Below are 15413 nucleotides of genomic sequence, written 5' to 3' on the forward strand. Positions count from 1 at the left end.
CAGGCAAAATAAGCAAACTTATCAAAAATGCTATGTTACATCCGATTTTGATTAGTTTTTCTGCATTATGATGGTTTGATTTTTCTTTCTTTTAGTATTCAAACCTACCTGTATATTTGATGGTTAGGACTTGCCCTTTAAGCTTGATGAAAGTAGGACAGTGAGTTTGCTATATGATACAGAGTTAACAAAACAAAATTTAGGTATTTCAATGCAATTTAATTCAATTCAATGTTATTCATATCGCATTAAAAACACATAAAAATATTTGACAATTTAAATTTTACAATAAATACAAACTACATAATACAACATTAGAATAACGTAAAGATAAATATGAAACGTAATAAAAGAAATGGTAAAGATTGAGCCTGGAGGGTGTTGGGGATTAACAAAAGGCCATTGGCCTGTCAAGGTTAATCCCCAAATTTACCACACCTCAAAGTTAAAATGCACAACAAACATTTTCTTTTCTCCTTGAAATAATTATTGAGGTGATATTTACTAATATTTCCCAATCTAGACCCTGTCTTACAAAGAGTTGTGTTTGCTGTGATCAACCACGACCATGGAAAGCCAACATCTAAAAATGCATGTTTGTTTGAAATGTCTTCATGCAGTGGCATAACAGGTGTCGGTGGGTGGGGGGGGTGGCAAGAGCCAAAATTTTTTTTGTCATATAATGGTATGAACAGGCGTAATGGTGTAATGAGGCGACTATTTTGAGAAGGCCAGATATTGCGTATCGGGCAGAATTTTTCTTTAAAAAAAGTTGTGAGCGAAGCGGGCGAGCAAAAAGTTTGACCTTTTTGATACAAGAATCCAGAGTTGTGGTAGATTTTGACATGATATCCAAAGAATAATATATTTCACTCTTCTCTCTTTAGATTCTTTTTTGTGTGTGGTCTGTACGCCACTGTGAACAGGATTCTCTGCGGCAGATGCGTGAAAAGTAAAATAATATGAAAAAAACGAGGGGCGCAGTATAACATATGTGCTATAAAAAGCTGCTTTATATAAGTCCGGAGCGAGCGAAGCGAGCAAGAAAAAATCACCTTTTCATGAGAATCTAACTTTGAGCTATTTATATTATACATTATATTCAGTAAATAATATCATATCCTACACTTTTCCTTTTTCTTTTCTTTCCTCCTTTTTTTTTGTTCTTGTTTGTAAAACTTTTTTGGGCCATGGCCCAACTCTTCCATACGCAGTGCTGTTCTGATTGCTGCTATTTTAATCAAATCGCGTGCATATACAGAAAATAGCATTTACGCAACACATTTATTCAACCCAGTTGCGTAATGAACCAAATATTTTGAGGGGGCAAAACATAGCAATGTGGGAAAAGTTTGTAAAAAGTCACCAGCGTGCAAAAATTCTAATTAGGTGATACATTTTTCCATTGAATTCAGCAAATTTCATTGTTTTCATTCATTTAATTTTAGGTTGTCTCCTATAAGTTCTTTTATTTCCTCTTGGGTGTGGAACCAAGACACCCCCCCTGCCTGTATGCCAGTGATTGAATGGGGGGGTAGGCGTTATAGAGCAATTTGAAGGTTATAAATGAAGAGCCCCTACTGCGTGGGGTCTGGGGCAAAGCCTCGGTTGCTTATTTGCATACAATTTAGCAAGCTTATAGCACAATGTTGTACGAAGTCCATCTTTCTCCCCGCTCTTTAATTTAGATCATCGGCAGGCCGGTTGTGTTATTAATTTTTTTCTTGTCCCTTTTCTTTGTTTCCAATTTAGCGTTTGACTAATTCCATTCTACCTTTGTTTCCCGCTATTGTTTGCCACTTTGTCATCTTTTGATTTATTTTCCACTGTGCTATTGCATTACATAGGCCTATTTCGAAATGATTTGTTCTTTCTCAGATGTTCTTCTTTCGTACATTTTCCCGCTTTCCTAATTCCTTTTCCATTAAAAAAAAGAAGATTTTTTCTTTGTTTTCTTTTCGCTTTTCCCTTTCCTTTTCCCCTTTTCTTCCCTTTTCCCTTTCTCCCTCCTTTTTTTTATTTTTCCTGTTTTTATTTTATTTTCCCTGTGAAATCCGCCGGGGGGGAGGCTTGCCCCCCTGCCCCCCGCCTGTTACGCCACTGTCTTCTAGATATGATGTATACTCAAACATTCATCGATGTCTTGAAAATTGGATGTGCTCTTTGTACACAAGGACTTTTACAAAATTTTGGTAGGAAAATTATGACAATGATGGATTTCCACATAGTTGATGTTGATTGAATCAATGGTCAACCCTGCTATAATCCTTTTACACGGGTTTCTGATTCAACATCTATGTACATGTATAAATCTGTTTGAAATGATTCTCAAAATAAAATCAAAATAAAATAGTGTGACTACATGTAAAGTTGAAGGTCACTGATAATGGAGTGATTGTTTTTCATGAATTTCAATCAATATCTCAAGGTTAAATTGAAATATGCACATCCTATTATTTGTTGAATTGTATCTGTTGTATGTATCTGTACATGTATCTGTTGATATAAAGCCTATTGGCATTGAATTGATTTTAAAGGGGAATGAAACCTTTGGAACAAATAGGCTTGTGTAGAAACAGAAAAATCAAAGAATAAGAATAAAGAAAATTTGAGAAAAATCGGACAAATAGTGAGAAAGTTATGAGCATTTGAATATTGCAATCACTAATGCTATGTAGATCCTCACATTGGCAATGCGACAAGGATGTGTGATGTCACTGATGAACAACTTTCGATTTGGTGGATTATAAAATACCCTCAAAATGTCTCTTTTTGCTTTTTCTTTTGATGACACAAACTCTTTATCCATGATGTATTCTTAAAAAATATGTATTACATGCCCTCATGTACACAGAACACATGATTTATGGATAGATGTGATAAAAGAGGCAATTCTAGTGAAATATATGCTAAAGTAATGGGGAGAGTTGTTCACAAGTGACATCACACATCTTTGTCGCATTGCCAATTTGCTATCTCCATAGCATTAGTGATCACAATATTCAAATGCTCATAACTTTCTCATTATTTGTCCGATTTTTCTCAAACTTTTGTATATCTGTTTCTTTGATTTTTCTGTTTTCACACAAGCTATCTTGTTCCAATGGTTTCATTCTTCTTTAAGGTGCTTGAGTAGACTTGATTGAATATTGCATCTATTTATTTATTTTCAGTTTTATTTAATCAGGGTGGCCTCATCAGTTAACAAACTGCTGTCCTTGAACATGTTGTATTCATGATATCATTCATCACTCAGCTTTTTAGAGCTAATCATAGAACAACAGAATAAGGATAGAAAAAAAAATGATAATAATACCAACATGCTTATATAGCGCATATCACTGCCAAATGCGTCCCTATGCGCTTAATTGGATATTATTACCCTGGCTTTAGTCTCGCAGCCTTTTACAGGGCGATGGCATTTCAAGGAATAAATTCCTGCCAGGTACCCATTTACCTCACCTGGGTCGAGTGCAGCACAATGTGGATGAATTTCTTGCCGAAGGAAATTCCGCCATGGTTTGGATTCAACTCCCCGACCCTCTGTTTCAAAGTCTGAAGACTAATCCACTGGGCCACAAAGCTCCACATAAAGGATACATAAGAGTGGCGAATCCAGATGTAGGCACATCCAGCCAGTACCCTCCCCCCCCCCCTTGAGAGGCAAAAAAAAATTTTAGGGGATTTTGTCATGTATACGCGAATGATGTGCTCCCCCCTTTAATGAAATGATCTCGATTTACTCATAAACCTTTTTTTTTGCTTGCGCACAAAACGCCCCTTTTTGGGGAAAATCCTGGATCTGCCCCTGATACATTATAAGGATAAGGCAGTGCTGAAGAAGATTATCTTTGGAGTTTGGGGGCTTCTTTTTGTTTCTTTTTGAAATGACATGATGAGGCAAATAATGAACAACTTATTCACTCTGGATGTGAATGTGTGTGATTGTTTTATCTCTGCATTCATGCATTGAAGGCTGGAATAAATGAATTTGAATTGAAAATAAAGAGAAAAGATAAATGTAGCTTGTAGAGAAGAACAGCATGATAGGAATTCAGATATATTGGACTGTTGTCTTCGTTTGTTATATTGCATTTAGAAGCAGTAACAATGGACATTAAGGATAAAATCTGGAATCACAAAATGAATGGAAAGTGAAAAGAGGAAAGTTGACAGATGGAGGAGAGAAAAGGAGAGAGAAAAGAAAAAAAAAGAGAAACAGAGAAAGTAAAGATAGCAATGAATATGAAAAATTGGACTTAATTCAAGAAAGAAAAACAAAATAAAGAAAAGAAAGAAAAAAAGAAGAAAATAGAAAGATAGTGAGTGAGAGACAGAAAGAGATGAGTGATGTTTAATAATTAATAATAAGTTATTTGTTATAATTAGTCATTCATATCTCAATATATTCATAACTTAATCATGTGCATAACACCATACTCTTTAAGAAATTGTTAACTTCTTTCATGATCTAAAAATATCTGTATTCTCTTGCATTTGTAACGCTGTAATGCTAATTGCAAATCTTAAGGGTCAGACTTGAGTCAGCAGAGATTTTCAAGCTAATTGGTCGCTTATGCCATCGCTGCGATAATGATTACTCCTGTCATACATGTACATGTATGTATGTTTCCATATGGAATGCTACTAACATTAGGCTTTGGATGGAAAATAATCTTACTTTAATGTGAAACTGTACTAATGATGCTTAATATGAAATCATTTCGGGGTGTCCTCTTAAAACATTATTGCATGCACTTGCAATATTTGCAATGCACTGCTTGACACTGTCCGATATTCTAACCTTTTTGAGAGGGATATTCTTGGAAATGAATTCATGTGGTATTATTTTTTATCTCTTCTCAATGAATTACTCAGAGATCTGTGCTGTGTCAAAGGTGAACAAACGTGAGATAGGGCGCTGTTTCAAGCGGATCCTCAAGGCTTTGGAAACAAATGTAGTGCTAATTACAACTAGTGATTTTATGGTAAGAGAAGATTCAACTCGTTATGTTATTCTATTCATCATTATTAATATTATTTGTTTGGCGTCACCTGTGCCTGGGAGGTGAAAAGTGAACTGAATCACTATGACCCACAGGTCTCTCCTCCCGATATAACTGATTGGGGGAGTGCAAGTGGACCACTACACCAGGGTTTCCCTATTTTTAATGAATAATGCAGTGGGTTCTTTCTGTGCAAAGGTGGTGACTTTCCTTTAAACAGGCCTCCATTTAACATCCTATCCGAGGGACGGAGTGTTTTCCACTGTAACATAGACTGCATCTATGGAACAGGGGAGAGACGTTTACAGCACACACAATGCAGGCTTCAGTCATCGGCCAGTGGTGGACTTGAACCCACTGCCTTTTGTTTGATAGGCAGACACTTAATTGACTGAGCCAACTTCGCTCTCAATGATACATTGTATGTCTAGATGATCTTTCAAGTCCTATTTGAACATACAGCTGTGTTTCATTAAAGTAGCAAGGTGTCTATTATTTTCTCATCAAATTCTGTTATCCAACAGTTATATCACATTTGCACTAGTCAATGAATGAATGGAACAAACTGCAAACTGAGAACACCTTTTACTTTAATTCAGATTACATATCATTGGTCAGTCAGTGGTCAGTCATTGGTCAGTCAATGACATGTATGTTGGCATTATTATACATGAAGTAACTAGGCCTATTAGTAACACTACCCAGCTGTGTCTCTCAGCCAATCAAAAACATGACAATTTCTCAGATCTGTCAACTAATCAGATGACAAATGTTGATGAAATGCTCTCCTGGTACTATGTATGGTGTCTGGGAACTACAAAATTTTCTTGATATTACCCCTGTTCTTTTTTTTTTATTGAATTCTGATTCAATGCATAATGACAGTAGCTTCTTATATAGCATATACGTCCAGATTTTAGTGTGAAGATACTTCAAGAAAGTAAATGTACACATATCAGTTTTATTTCATTTGTCTTGAGAAGAGACTGATTGAGTTCCCGCCTTGCCCTTCCGCATTCATTATTGCTTCATTGCAAAAATTGCAGGTTAAAACACCTGATGCACTCTTCAAAAAAACAAAGATTTTTTTCTTCAAAAATATGACATGTAATTAATGGATGGACTATTTATACCTATTTTCAGTAGTTATTCAGGGCAAGGTGATATTTTCTTGCAATTTGGAATCATATTTTTATTTTTTCTATCCTTATGAGTTCAAGCAAGCCTCATTCATGATCAGGAGTCGGCAGATATTTGTGTGTCTCATTTGCTGTACAAATGATATATTTTGTAAAAGGTTAGGTTGCATATGATACATGTTCATTTCAAAATTGGGTTTTAAGATGGGAACCTATGCAAAATATTGAATATGGGAAATGTATGGGGAAGTGCAGAGCATTGTTTCTTGATAAATCATTTTATGGTTTTCTATTTTCTTTTTTTACAGTCCAGATTCTGTTCAAATCTAAGCCTACCTCCCAAGGTACAGAGAGCAGCAACCCATATAGCACGCAAGGCTGATGATCTAGACCTAGTAGCAGGGTAAGAATTATCCTTGTGATAGACTGAAAAGGGAGACAGAGTAAGGAAACAGAGAGGGAGGGAAGATATAGAAAAGAGATAAAGAGAGAGACAGAAAGAAAGAGAGAGATAATGAAAGAACAATCTTGTGAGTGATTTGTTAAGTGTATCAAGATCAAATCTATTATTTATAGTCAGCTGATGCATATTTTGGTAGATCAAGGCCTTGTTTCATTTTATTTATGTCATGACAAAAGAAATAAGAAAGTACTCGTATCAAGAAAAATGTGACCAGGTGAGTGTTTCACAAAGCTGTTTGTAAGTTAAGAGCGCCTTTAAGAACAACTGGTGATCCTTTCTTGTGGTAAATGGTATATTCATTGGTGATGTTTTGGCATGTACATGTAAGAAAGTTTCACCAGTCATTCTTGAAAGAAATAATAAATTTACTGGTGATCCTTTCTTGTGGTAAATGGTATATTCATTGGCGATGGTTTGGCATGTAAGAAAGGTTCACCGGTCATTCTTAAAGTCGCTCTTACGAACAGTTTTATGAAACGGCCCCCTGGACACTAAAACATAAAGGTTAGCAAGTGAACATTGGGCTGGTTTCTGCAATTGATTGCATTGATTTTATAGTGTATGATCAATCATTATAATCAGCCCTGCAATCAATGGCAATGATTTATGTTTGTAATATGGTGCCGTTTTTCTTCGTTCAAGTATTAAGTAGCTTGATACAGTGTCCATATTGTCATTTCATAAGACCACAATACTGTTGATCTGTTTGGTAATCACAAATTCATTTGCAGATTCATAAATCAGGCCAGGATGCCAATGTTGTACTGCGGGAACGAGCAAACAACATCTCATTATTTTCCTTCCGGGAATTTCTCTTTCCATTCCCATTGGTTCCTCAATGTATTTCAAGTCCTTGAGACCGTTAGATTGAAAAAAAAAAGATTAATTGAATGTTTGTATGTGAGGGTAGTCTTCTCATTGTTGGTTGTGGATCAAGGTCAGTTTAGGAAATTGGAAATGGTTCCCAAATTAAATCCAGTACATCTTTGTATACGCGACTCCAGTTATCTTAAGAGATAACTTCGTTAGTATGCATAAAAAGAAAAAAAAATTGACTATCAATATTGTCTTGACTCATTTGTAAGTTCTGATTTGGTAGTACAATTTACATGTACATGTAAAGTTATACAATTTGATATTGATGGAATTAATTTTTAAGTATTTCTGATGTTATACATTCAGCAATGAGTCAGCCATGTATCACTATTTTCAGAATAAGAAATACAAATGCTTTTAATTTCATTTCGAGAGAAGACTTTAAGAAGAAAAGCAGATTATGGTAATTGCTATTTTTACATAACAATGATAAGGGCCATTCTTGGTCATGTGTGTGACCGAAATTGTGATAAATTTTTAATTAGTTATAAATCTAAAAATGTTAGAGATGTAGTACTGTAATTCATAACATTAACATGTTTAGTAAGTTATTTGGAAATATTTTTTTCTGTCTCCAATATTCAGTTCAAGGTCAAAGGTATAAAGAAGTGGGTCATGTGTGTGACCTCACACAGAAGCATGATTTTGAAGGTTTAATTTCATTTTGAAATTTCTGAAAATTCTCAGATGATATTCATGACAAAGGCCCTGTTTATTAATGATCTATAACAGCCATTCTCAATTACTGTTTTTGAAGCTCCACATTTCTTGTTGAGAATCTGTAATGCTCCTTCCATTACGCAAACCAGCAAAGTATTGCGGAGAGGGTCCAGAGGCCCCTAGTGGGGGTCGAGGGGGCAGAGCCCCCAGAAGTTTTGGGTTATGAGGCCTTCTAAATTGCCCAGAGGGGATCTAATTAATATTAACAGAAGAAATACAAATGCCAACAAACTACACAATATTTATTAAAATTAAAATGATTAGTGACTTTTTCACAACATACCAATGATATCACTACTTCAGAGTGACGTAATGAGTAAAAAAAAATATTGAGGGGCTACATGTAGATATGGCAGCTGAAGCAAAATGTTGAACCTTTCAAAAACAAACCCTATATTTTGACATAATATGAAGAAAATAATACAATATACCACTCTTTCCCTTTCCTTTTCTTTTTTTCTTGGCCGTAAAACACTTTGGGGCCCCCAATCCCCATCCCCATCTGTACGCCAGTGGCTAAAGTTACGTTCCCCGATTTTGGAAGGGCTGAAAATTAGGCATTGCACTGCACTTGCACCCCAAACTGCCCCTCTCTCTCTCTCTACAACTCATGCGCAGTATCATTCATTCAGTTCGTGTTAAGCAAGGGTGCATGCAGGCAATCACGGCAGGCAATACATCTGAGCATATTTCACTTTTACAACTTCGGCGGATTTTGATCGGCTTCGGAAACAAAGTTTCTGCTTGTTATGTCCCAAATTCATAATCTTTTATGATCAGGATGTTCTTTGATTTGATTCTTAACCAAATGTATACTCTGGAAATGCAAAATTACTCGCCGTAGCAATAGAAATCCTACAAACAAGGCTTTCAAATCACTTGTGTGACCAGGGCTCGAATTAAGAATTTAAAGGGGCAAGGCCATTTTTTAAAAGGGCACTTAAGGGAAAGGGCAGGCAGTTTTCACTTTATGGGACATCCAAGGCCACCAAAAAAAGGGCATCAATAATAAATGCACTTTTCAATGGGGCACATGCACTGGATTACCGCAGGGCACCAAGGCCACAGCAAAAAAGGGCAGTTATTTTGGCCTTAAGTCTACAAATATTTGAAAGGGCATCAAGGCCATTTCTGAGGGCATCTAAGGCCATGGCCTTGGATTAATTCGAGCCCTGTGTGACACATAAACTTTGTACAGCATAGAATAAATAAAAAGGAGAACACCATCGATCCTCCATAATAGGGGTTATCAAGTGCTAAATTGGACAAAATTTGAAGAAATCAATTAGCAATAAAGTGTCAAGTAAAGAGTTTTTGTTTTCTCTTTGTATTAAAATAATCACCTAATCCTTATTTCCAGCCCAGGTTACTGGTAGATACATTTTTTTCCCCAATTTTTCCTTGTTTTAATATTTTTTTTACATCGGCTCCCAAGCGCCACTCCGCACGGCTTGGTGCACCTATATATCTATAATATCTAGCACCATTAACATTTTTTAAATAGGATTTAGTGTAAAGGTCGGTCGGTCCATCCGTTGCAAATCTTATGCTTCGAACTTCTTCCTCGATTTTTTTAACCAATTCTCATGAAATTTGGAGTATATATATTTTGGTCTTGGGGTAAAGATGTGGAAGACACATTTTTGCATGTTTCGGAAATTGTGTTGCCATGGTAACGGTATACATGTATTATGGCAAAAATGGATAAAAGTCATGCTTTTGGAACTACTTCCTCAGTTTTAACCAATTGTCATGAAATTTGGCACACACATTGGTTTTGATATGCAAGACATAATAATTTAGTGTGTCAGAAATCGTGTTGCCATGGTAACAAAATATATGGCAAAAATTAGCTAAAAACCTTGTGATTTGAGCTACTTCATCTGTTTTAACCAATTCTCATGAAATTTGGCAGACACATAGGTCTTGAGTTAAAGGGAGGGAGGGAGTGAAGGAGATTTTTAAAAATGTAATAAATCCTACTGTCACTAATCGTCCTCTGCATTAGACCATAAAATTCTTCCAATTAACGGAAAACAGGTACTGTAAACATTCAAACTTTGGTACAGTCATCCATCAAAAATAACAAATTTTATTTGAATTCATTTGTTTGAGTGCTCATTGATTGCTAAGGGAAGCCATATCTTAGCAACCATTTTACCTTGGGGCAAAATACTTAAGATATTCTGTTATACACTTGGGGGAACATTTGATGCAAGTTTAAAGAAAATTTAAGAGGTTCAGGTGTCAAATAGTCTGAAATTGTTTGGTTGACATGGATTGACCCATATACTTGTCAATACCTGTTATGATGTTTAAAGAGAGTAAGAAAGAAAGATATGAATAAATAAAAGATACAAAGAAAGAAAGATACTCAACATTTATACCGTGCTTTTACCACATATCCCAAAGCGCTCACAATTTCAGTTAACTTATTTATACAATCAAACAAAAACAAAAAAGAAAGAAAAAAAGAAAGAGAGAGAGAGAAAGAAATTTAGACAAAGAAAGATAGAGTTAGTTGATGAGTGAAAGAAAGAAAGAATAATATAATGATAATTAATACTCAACATTTGCAACATGCTTTTCCCACATGGCCCAAAGCGTTCACAATTTAAGTTAACTTATTTATACAAACAAACACCTAACAAATGAACACAAAAAAGAGAGAGAGAGAGAAAGAAAGTTGAAGAAAGAAAGATAGAGTTTATACTTGATGAGTAAAAGAAAGAAAGAATTGAATAATTAATACTCAATATTTACAACACACTTTTCCCACATGGCCCAAAGTGCTCACAATTTCACTTAACTTATTCCTACAAACAAAAACAAAGAAAAAAGAAAGAGAGAGAGAAAGAAAGAAAGTTAGAGTTAGTTGATGAGTTAAAGAAAGAAAGAATAATATAATAATTAATACTCAACATTTACAACATGCTTTTCCAACATGACTCAAAGTGCTCACAATTTCAGTTAACTTATTTATACAAATGAACAAAAAAAAGAGAGAGAGAAAGAAAGTTGAAAGAAAGATAGTTACTTGATGAGTTAAAGAAAGAAAGAATTTAATAATTAATACTCAACATTTATAACACACTTTTCCCACATGGCCCAAAGTGCTCACAATTTCAGTTAACTTATTTATACAAACAAACAAAAACAAGAAAGAAAAAAACCTTATTTAAACAAACAAAAACAAAGAAAAAAGAAAGAGAGAGAGAAAGAAAGTTAAAGAAAGAAAGTTAGAGTTAGTTGATGAGTGAATGGATGGATGATTAAATGAATGATTGAATTCACAAATCTATTGATAATCAATTGTATTGATGATGAGATCAAATGAATGATAAATTAATGTATGAATAAACTGCACAAAGAAAATAATGATTAAATGAATAAATGGGTGAATGAACAAATATTAGAATAAACTAGTGAATGGATGAATAGAAGAAAGAATGAATTGATATATAGATAAGCCACCAGTAGGACACTCATTTGGGGTGTCTGGTTTTGTTCAGTTCATATGTTTTTTGCTATTTTTATGGAGATTTTGAAGAACAAATTCAGTCTGAAAAAATAAGTTTAAACTTTAAGTAAAGGTCTCATTAATCTGTTTTATTTTTTTTCTTTTTGTTTTTCAGACGAAGCCCAATATCAGTGACGGCTGCAGCAATATACATGGCTTCACAAGCGTCAGATGAAAAACGTTCACAAAAAGGTAAAAATATCAAATTTCTACAAAATTATTTTGTATGGCTTTATGTCTAGTCTAATAGACCAGTTCGTAATTACCCCATGGACAATTTTGGTCAAATGACCTTTCATTTCTTTCATCATGATAGGCAGATTTCAAAGCAAGATATGACGTAAGCTTGCCTTACATAGCAGGATGAAGAAATTGAATAGACCAGGTGACTAGAATAGCACACAAATGAACACTTAATGAAGGCATTTGTTGCATCACTTCTTTGAATGTATATCTTAGCATGTTGCACAATGTATTTTGCAAACTGTGAAATACCAGTCGTTCATGGAAGTATTTTTGTTTTTTGTGGATGTAAATGAAAACGACAATTCAAAAGAATATATGAATAATCAAGACTTCAAAGTTGGTGCTCATTAGATTTTAAAGCGCCATGTCACTTTAGTACAAATGACCTTCTTCTGATCATGCGTAGAATCTTTTGTTCATGCGCAGAAAGGAACTACGAACTGGCTTATTAGTACCATTTTTGCCATGGTTGAAGACAGAGATAATGGCCCCTTTTCTGATGTCAACGGCCATAACAAACAAAATAAGCTCCTTATTTGTAAATGTATGCATATGTACATTGGATCACGTAAAAAAAAAAAACTTGTTTGACATTTTAATGTTACATTGTCACAACTGCTGCAAGAATGAACTGCATATTGTTGAAAAGACTACCAAGGTGAATCCCACTTGTATTTTAATGAAGATGTTTGAGAGAACATATTTGTTCTCTGACTCTCTTTGCATATTTACAATTTATTTTAATAGTCTTGTTATTGGACAGAATCATTTGACGTAACTTCAATTGGTCCAGGGGTGATTTGATTCCATGATGACCCTGTTCTTATACCCTTTTCATAAACCCATCCCCCAATTAGCCGCCTAAGAGTAATGTGGATAATTCAATAAAAATTGTGTTCACAAACTCCGAAAATAAGCCGCATTATTTTTATGAGCGCCCGTCCTGAAAAAGGCGGATAATCGTCATGACAACTGGACACGCCCCTCCGATGCGGTTGTGTTGGAAAAGGGTGACCCTGTGACCACGCCATGGCAATTATTCGCATTATTTGGAAATGCGTTCATAAACTCAAAATCTTGTCCCGATGCTGCTATTATGCGATAATAGCAGCATCAAAATAATGCGGATAACTCTGGTCCTCCTCCAATTTTACTACCAAATTATGCTGCTATTAGCCGCATAATTTGGTTTATGAAAGGGGTATGATTTACCCTATTTTGTCTTGGACTGTTTGATATACTATTGTGTAATATGGTAGACTAAGGATGTGTTCAATGTTGATTTTCAGTTTAAACAGCAAAATGAATCATTCAAAATGCAGACATAAAGAGAACAAAGTGTGTGTTCATTTTCCCCCATTACCAGTCGAAACAACAGGAAAATGTAAAAGCCAAAAGAGATGCATGTTTAAAGATGATCAGCTTTGATTTATTGATCTTTAGCACTATGAATGAAGCAAAATGCAACACTGAACCCAATTGAGTTTTCAAACGTCTTTCAACGTACTCTCACAGTGGAAGCTTAAACATTACTTTGAATTGGGTCACAGAAAGCTGCATTGATGTTAGTTTTTGAGAGTGGGGGATTGAGAGACTCAAATATTTTCTCATTGTATTTTGAAAAATGGGGGTTGGATATCCCAAAGTATTGATTATTTCATGGAATTGCCCCAAGGATTAAGTTTATTTACATGTAATATGAGTGTATCAAGTTCTTTTTTTCTCCCTTTTCTGTCTTTCAGAAATTGGTGAGATTGCAGGTGTGGCCGACGTAACGATAAGGCAATCATACAAACTGATCTATCCGAGGGCACATGACCTGTTCCCACAAGACTTCCAGTTTGCTACTAAGATTGAAGATTTACCGCCACCTTGATAATCCAACACGTCTATAATATATTACCTGTTGTCTGAACTCATGGTGCTGTTCCCAAGTTATCAACGACTGTGCGAATGACTGGTGATCCTTTCTTCAAAGTGATTGTTTAACATTGGTTTGACTTTTAAATAATCTGAGCTAGATGGTCACACTTTTCATCTGTGTCTGTGATATGTTCCAAAAATTAAGCCTTGAAATATAAAGTGACCGGAAACACCATCTTAGTTTCATCCCATACAGTTATGTGTACTATTTAGGCATCTATAAGACGCCTATTTACAAAATCAGGGTTTGCCTTGTAGTTTTAGCTTTTCATTCTCAATAATGGTATTTTTCAGTGTTTATTAGTGCTAATACATGCACTTGTACACATGTTTCATCTTGGTTTGAGAATTCTTTAAATCGGCTGCTCACAAAGTTAAACAATACCTTTAATAAAGACTAGATCAACACTAATGAAAATATGGTGTGTATCATTTACCATAAGAAAGGATCAGCAGTTGTTTGTAAAGTTAGACAGCTGTATAAAACACTCACCTGATATGATTTAAATTTTGGTTTTAACTATTGAATGCATAATGTGTCACAATCAACAGCATGCGTTCAATTTTTCAGCAGATTTCACACTCAAGTTTTCTTCACTTTAAAAGCTAGAGAAAAGAACTCGGAAAAATGCATTATTTCAGATCAGAGTATGCAAAAGTGGTGTTACTGTACTTTTGCCTAGAGCTGAACAGAACAACCGATATCTCCGGTTCCAAGAGAGTTGATTTAACCCTAAATAGACTGGGCTATTTCGACGCCTAAGAAGACTGGGGGGGGGCTGATTCAGCCCCCCTTATGATCTCGGGCGTCGATCGCGCGATTGCGACGAAAATTGGCACACGCCTTACCCATGGCATTATCTACAAAACTATAACATCAAATTCTGCAAAAAATCTCATGTCTCATTAATTATGCTAATTTATGCGTAAAATCATAAGTTTGCTCTAATTAATAAAATAATGCCCCTGAAATGCTAATTTTTGTTTCACTTACTCTAGATAGGCATTTGATCAAATTGATATTAAAAAAAATCAAAATCACATTTATTTTCTTATGTATTCTATTGTTTTCTAAATTTCTTATGTATTTCTATGTTTTTCGACTTTTTAATGTTTTTTCAACGGAAATTGTCAGGGACTTTATTTTGACCATAAACAAGATAAAATTAATTGATTTTAAGCAGTAAAAGGAAAAATGATACATTTATGAATTTTGGCTAAGAACACTATTTGCATTGGATTTGTACACAAATTCACGTTTTTGAGTAATTTTGAGTCTGCATGCACTTACGCAATGTTGCGTAATTTTGGAACCGCGTACCCGGGGGTCACAATTGTCTCAAAAGTTGCGCGAGACTTGAAAGTAAAAAGTCAGCGAGCGACGTGGTCAAAAAAATTTGCGCAGCAGATTTATCGCGAAAAATGTTGAGGGGGGGCTGAATCAGCCCCCCCCCCCCCAGTCGTTTTAGGGTTAATCAGAGTTACCTGCAGAATGATTGTGTCACATAAGACTACCCATA

General features: G+C 35.1%; 1 protein-coding gene across 1 annotated transcript in view; it reads left to right on the forward strand.

Moving 5' to 3' along the window:
* LOC121428329 (transcription initiation factor IIB-like) overlaps window positions 1–14091 on the forward strand; it is a 48826-nt gene extending 34735 nt beyond the window's left edge. The window contains exons 7-10 of the mRNA XM_041624898.1: window positions 4879–4988; window positions 6454–6548; window positions 11840–11916; window positions 13713–14091. Coding sequence (XP_041480832.1) covers window positions 4879–4988; window positions 6454–6548; window positions 11840–11916; window positions 13713–13846 — 416 coding nt within the window. The 3' untranslated portion in view covers window positions 13847–14091. The remainder of the gene's footprint in view (window positions 1–4878; window positions 4989–6453; window positions 6549–11839; window positions 11917–13712) is intronic.
* Window positions 14092–15413: the final 1322 nt, after the last annotated feature.

This window comes from Lytechinus variegatus, chromosome 15 (assembly GCF_018143015.1).
Source record: "Lytechinus variegatus isolate NC3 chromosome 15, Lvar_3.0, whole genome shotgun sequence".
NCBI lineage: Eukaryota > Metazoa > Echinodermata > Echinoidea > Temnopleuroida > Toxopneustidae > Lytechinus > Lytechinus variegatus.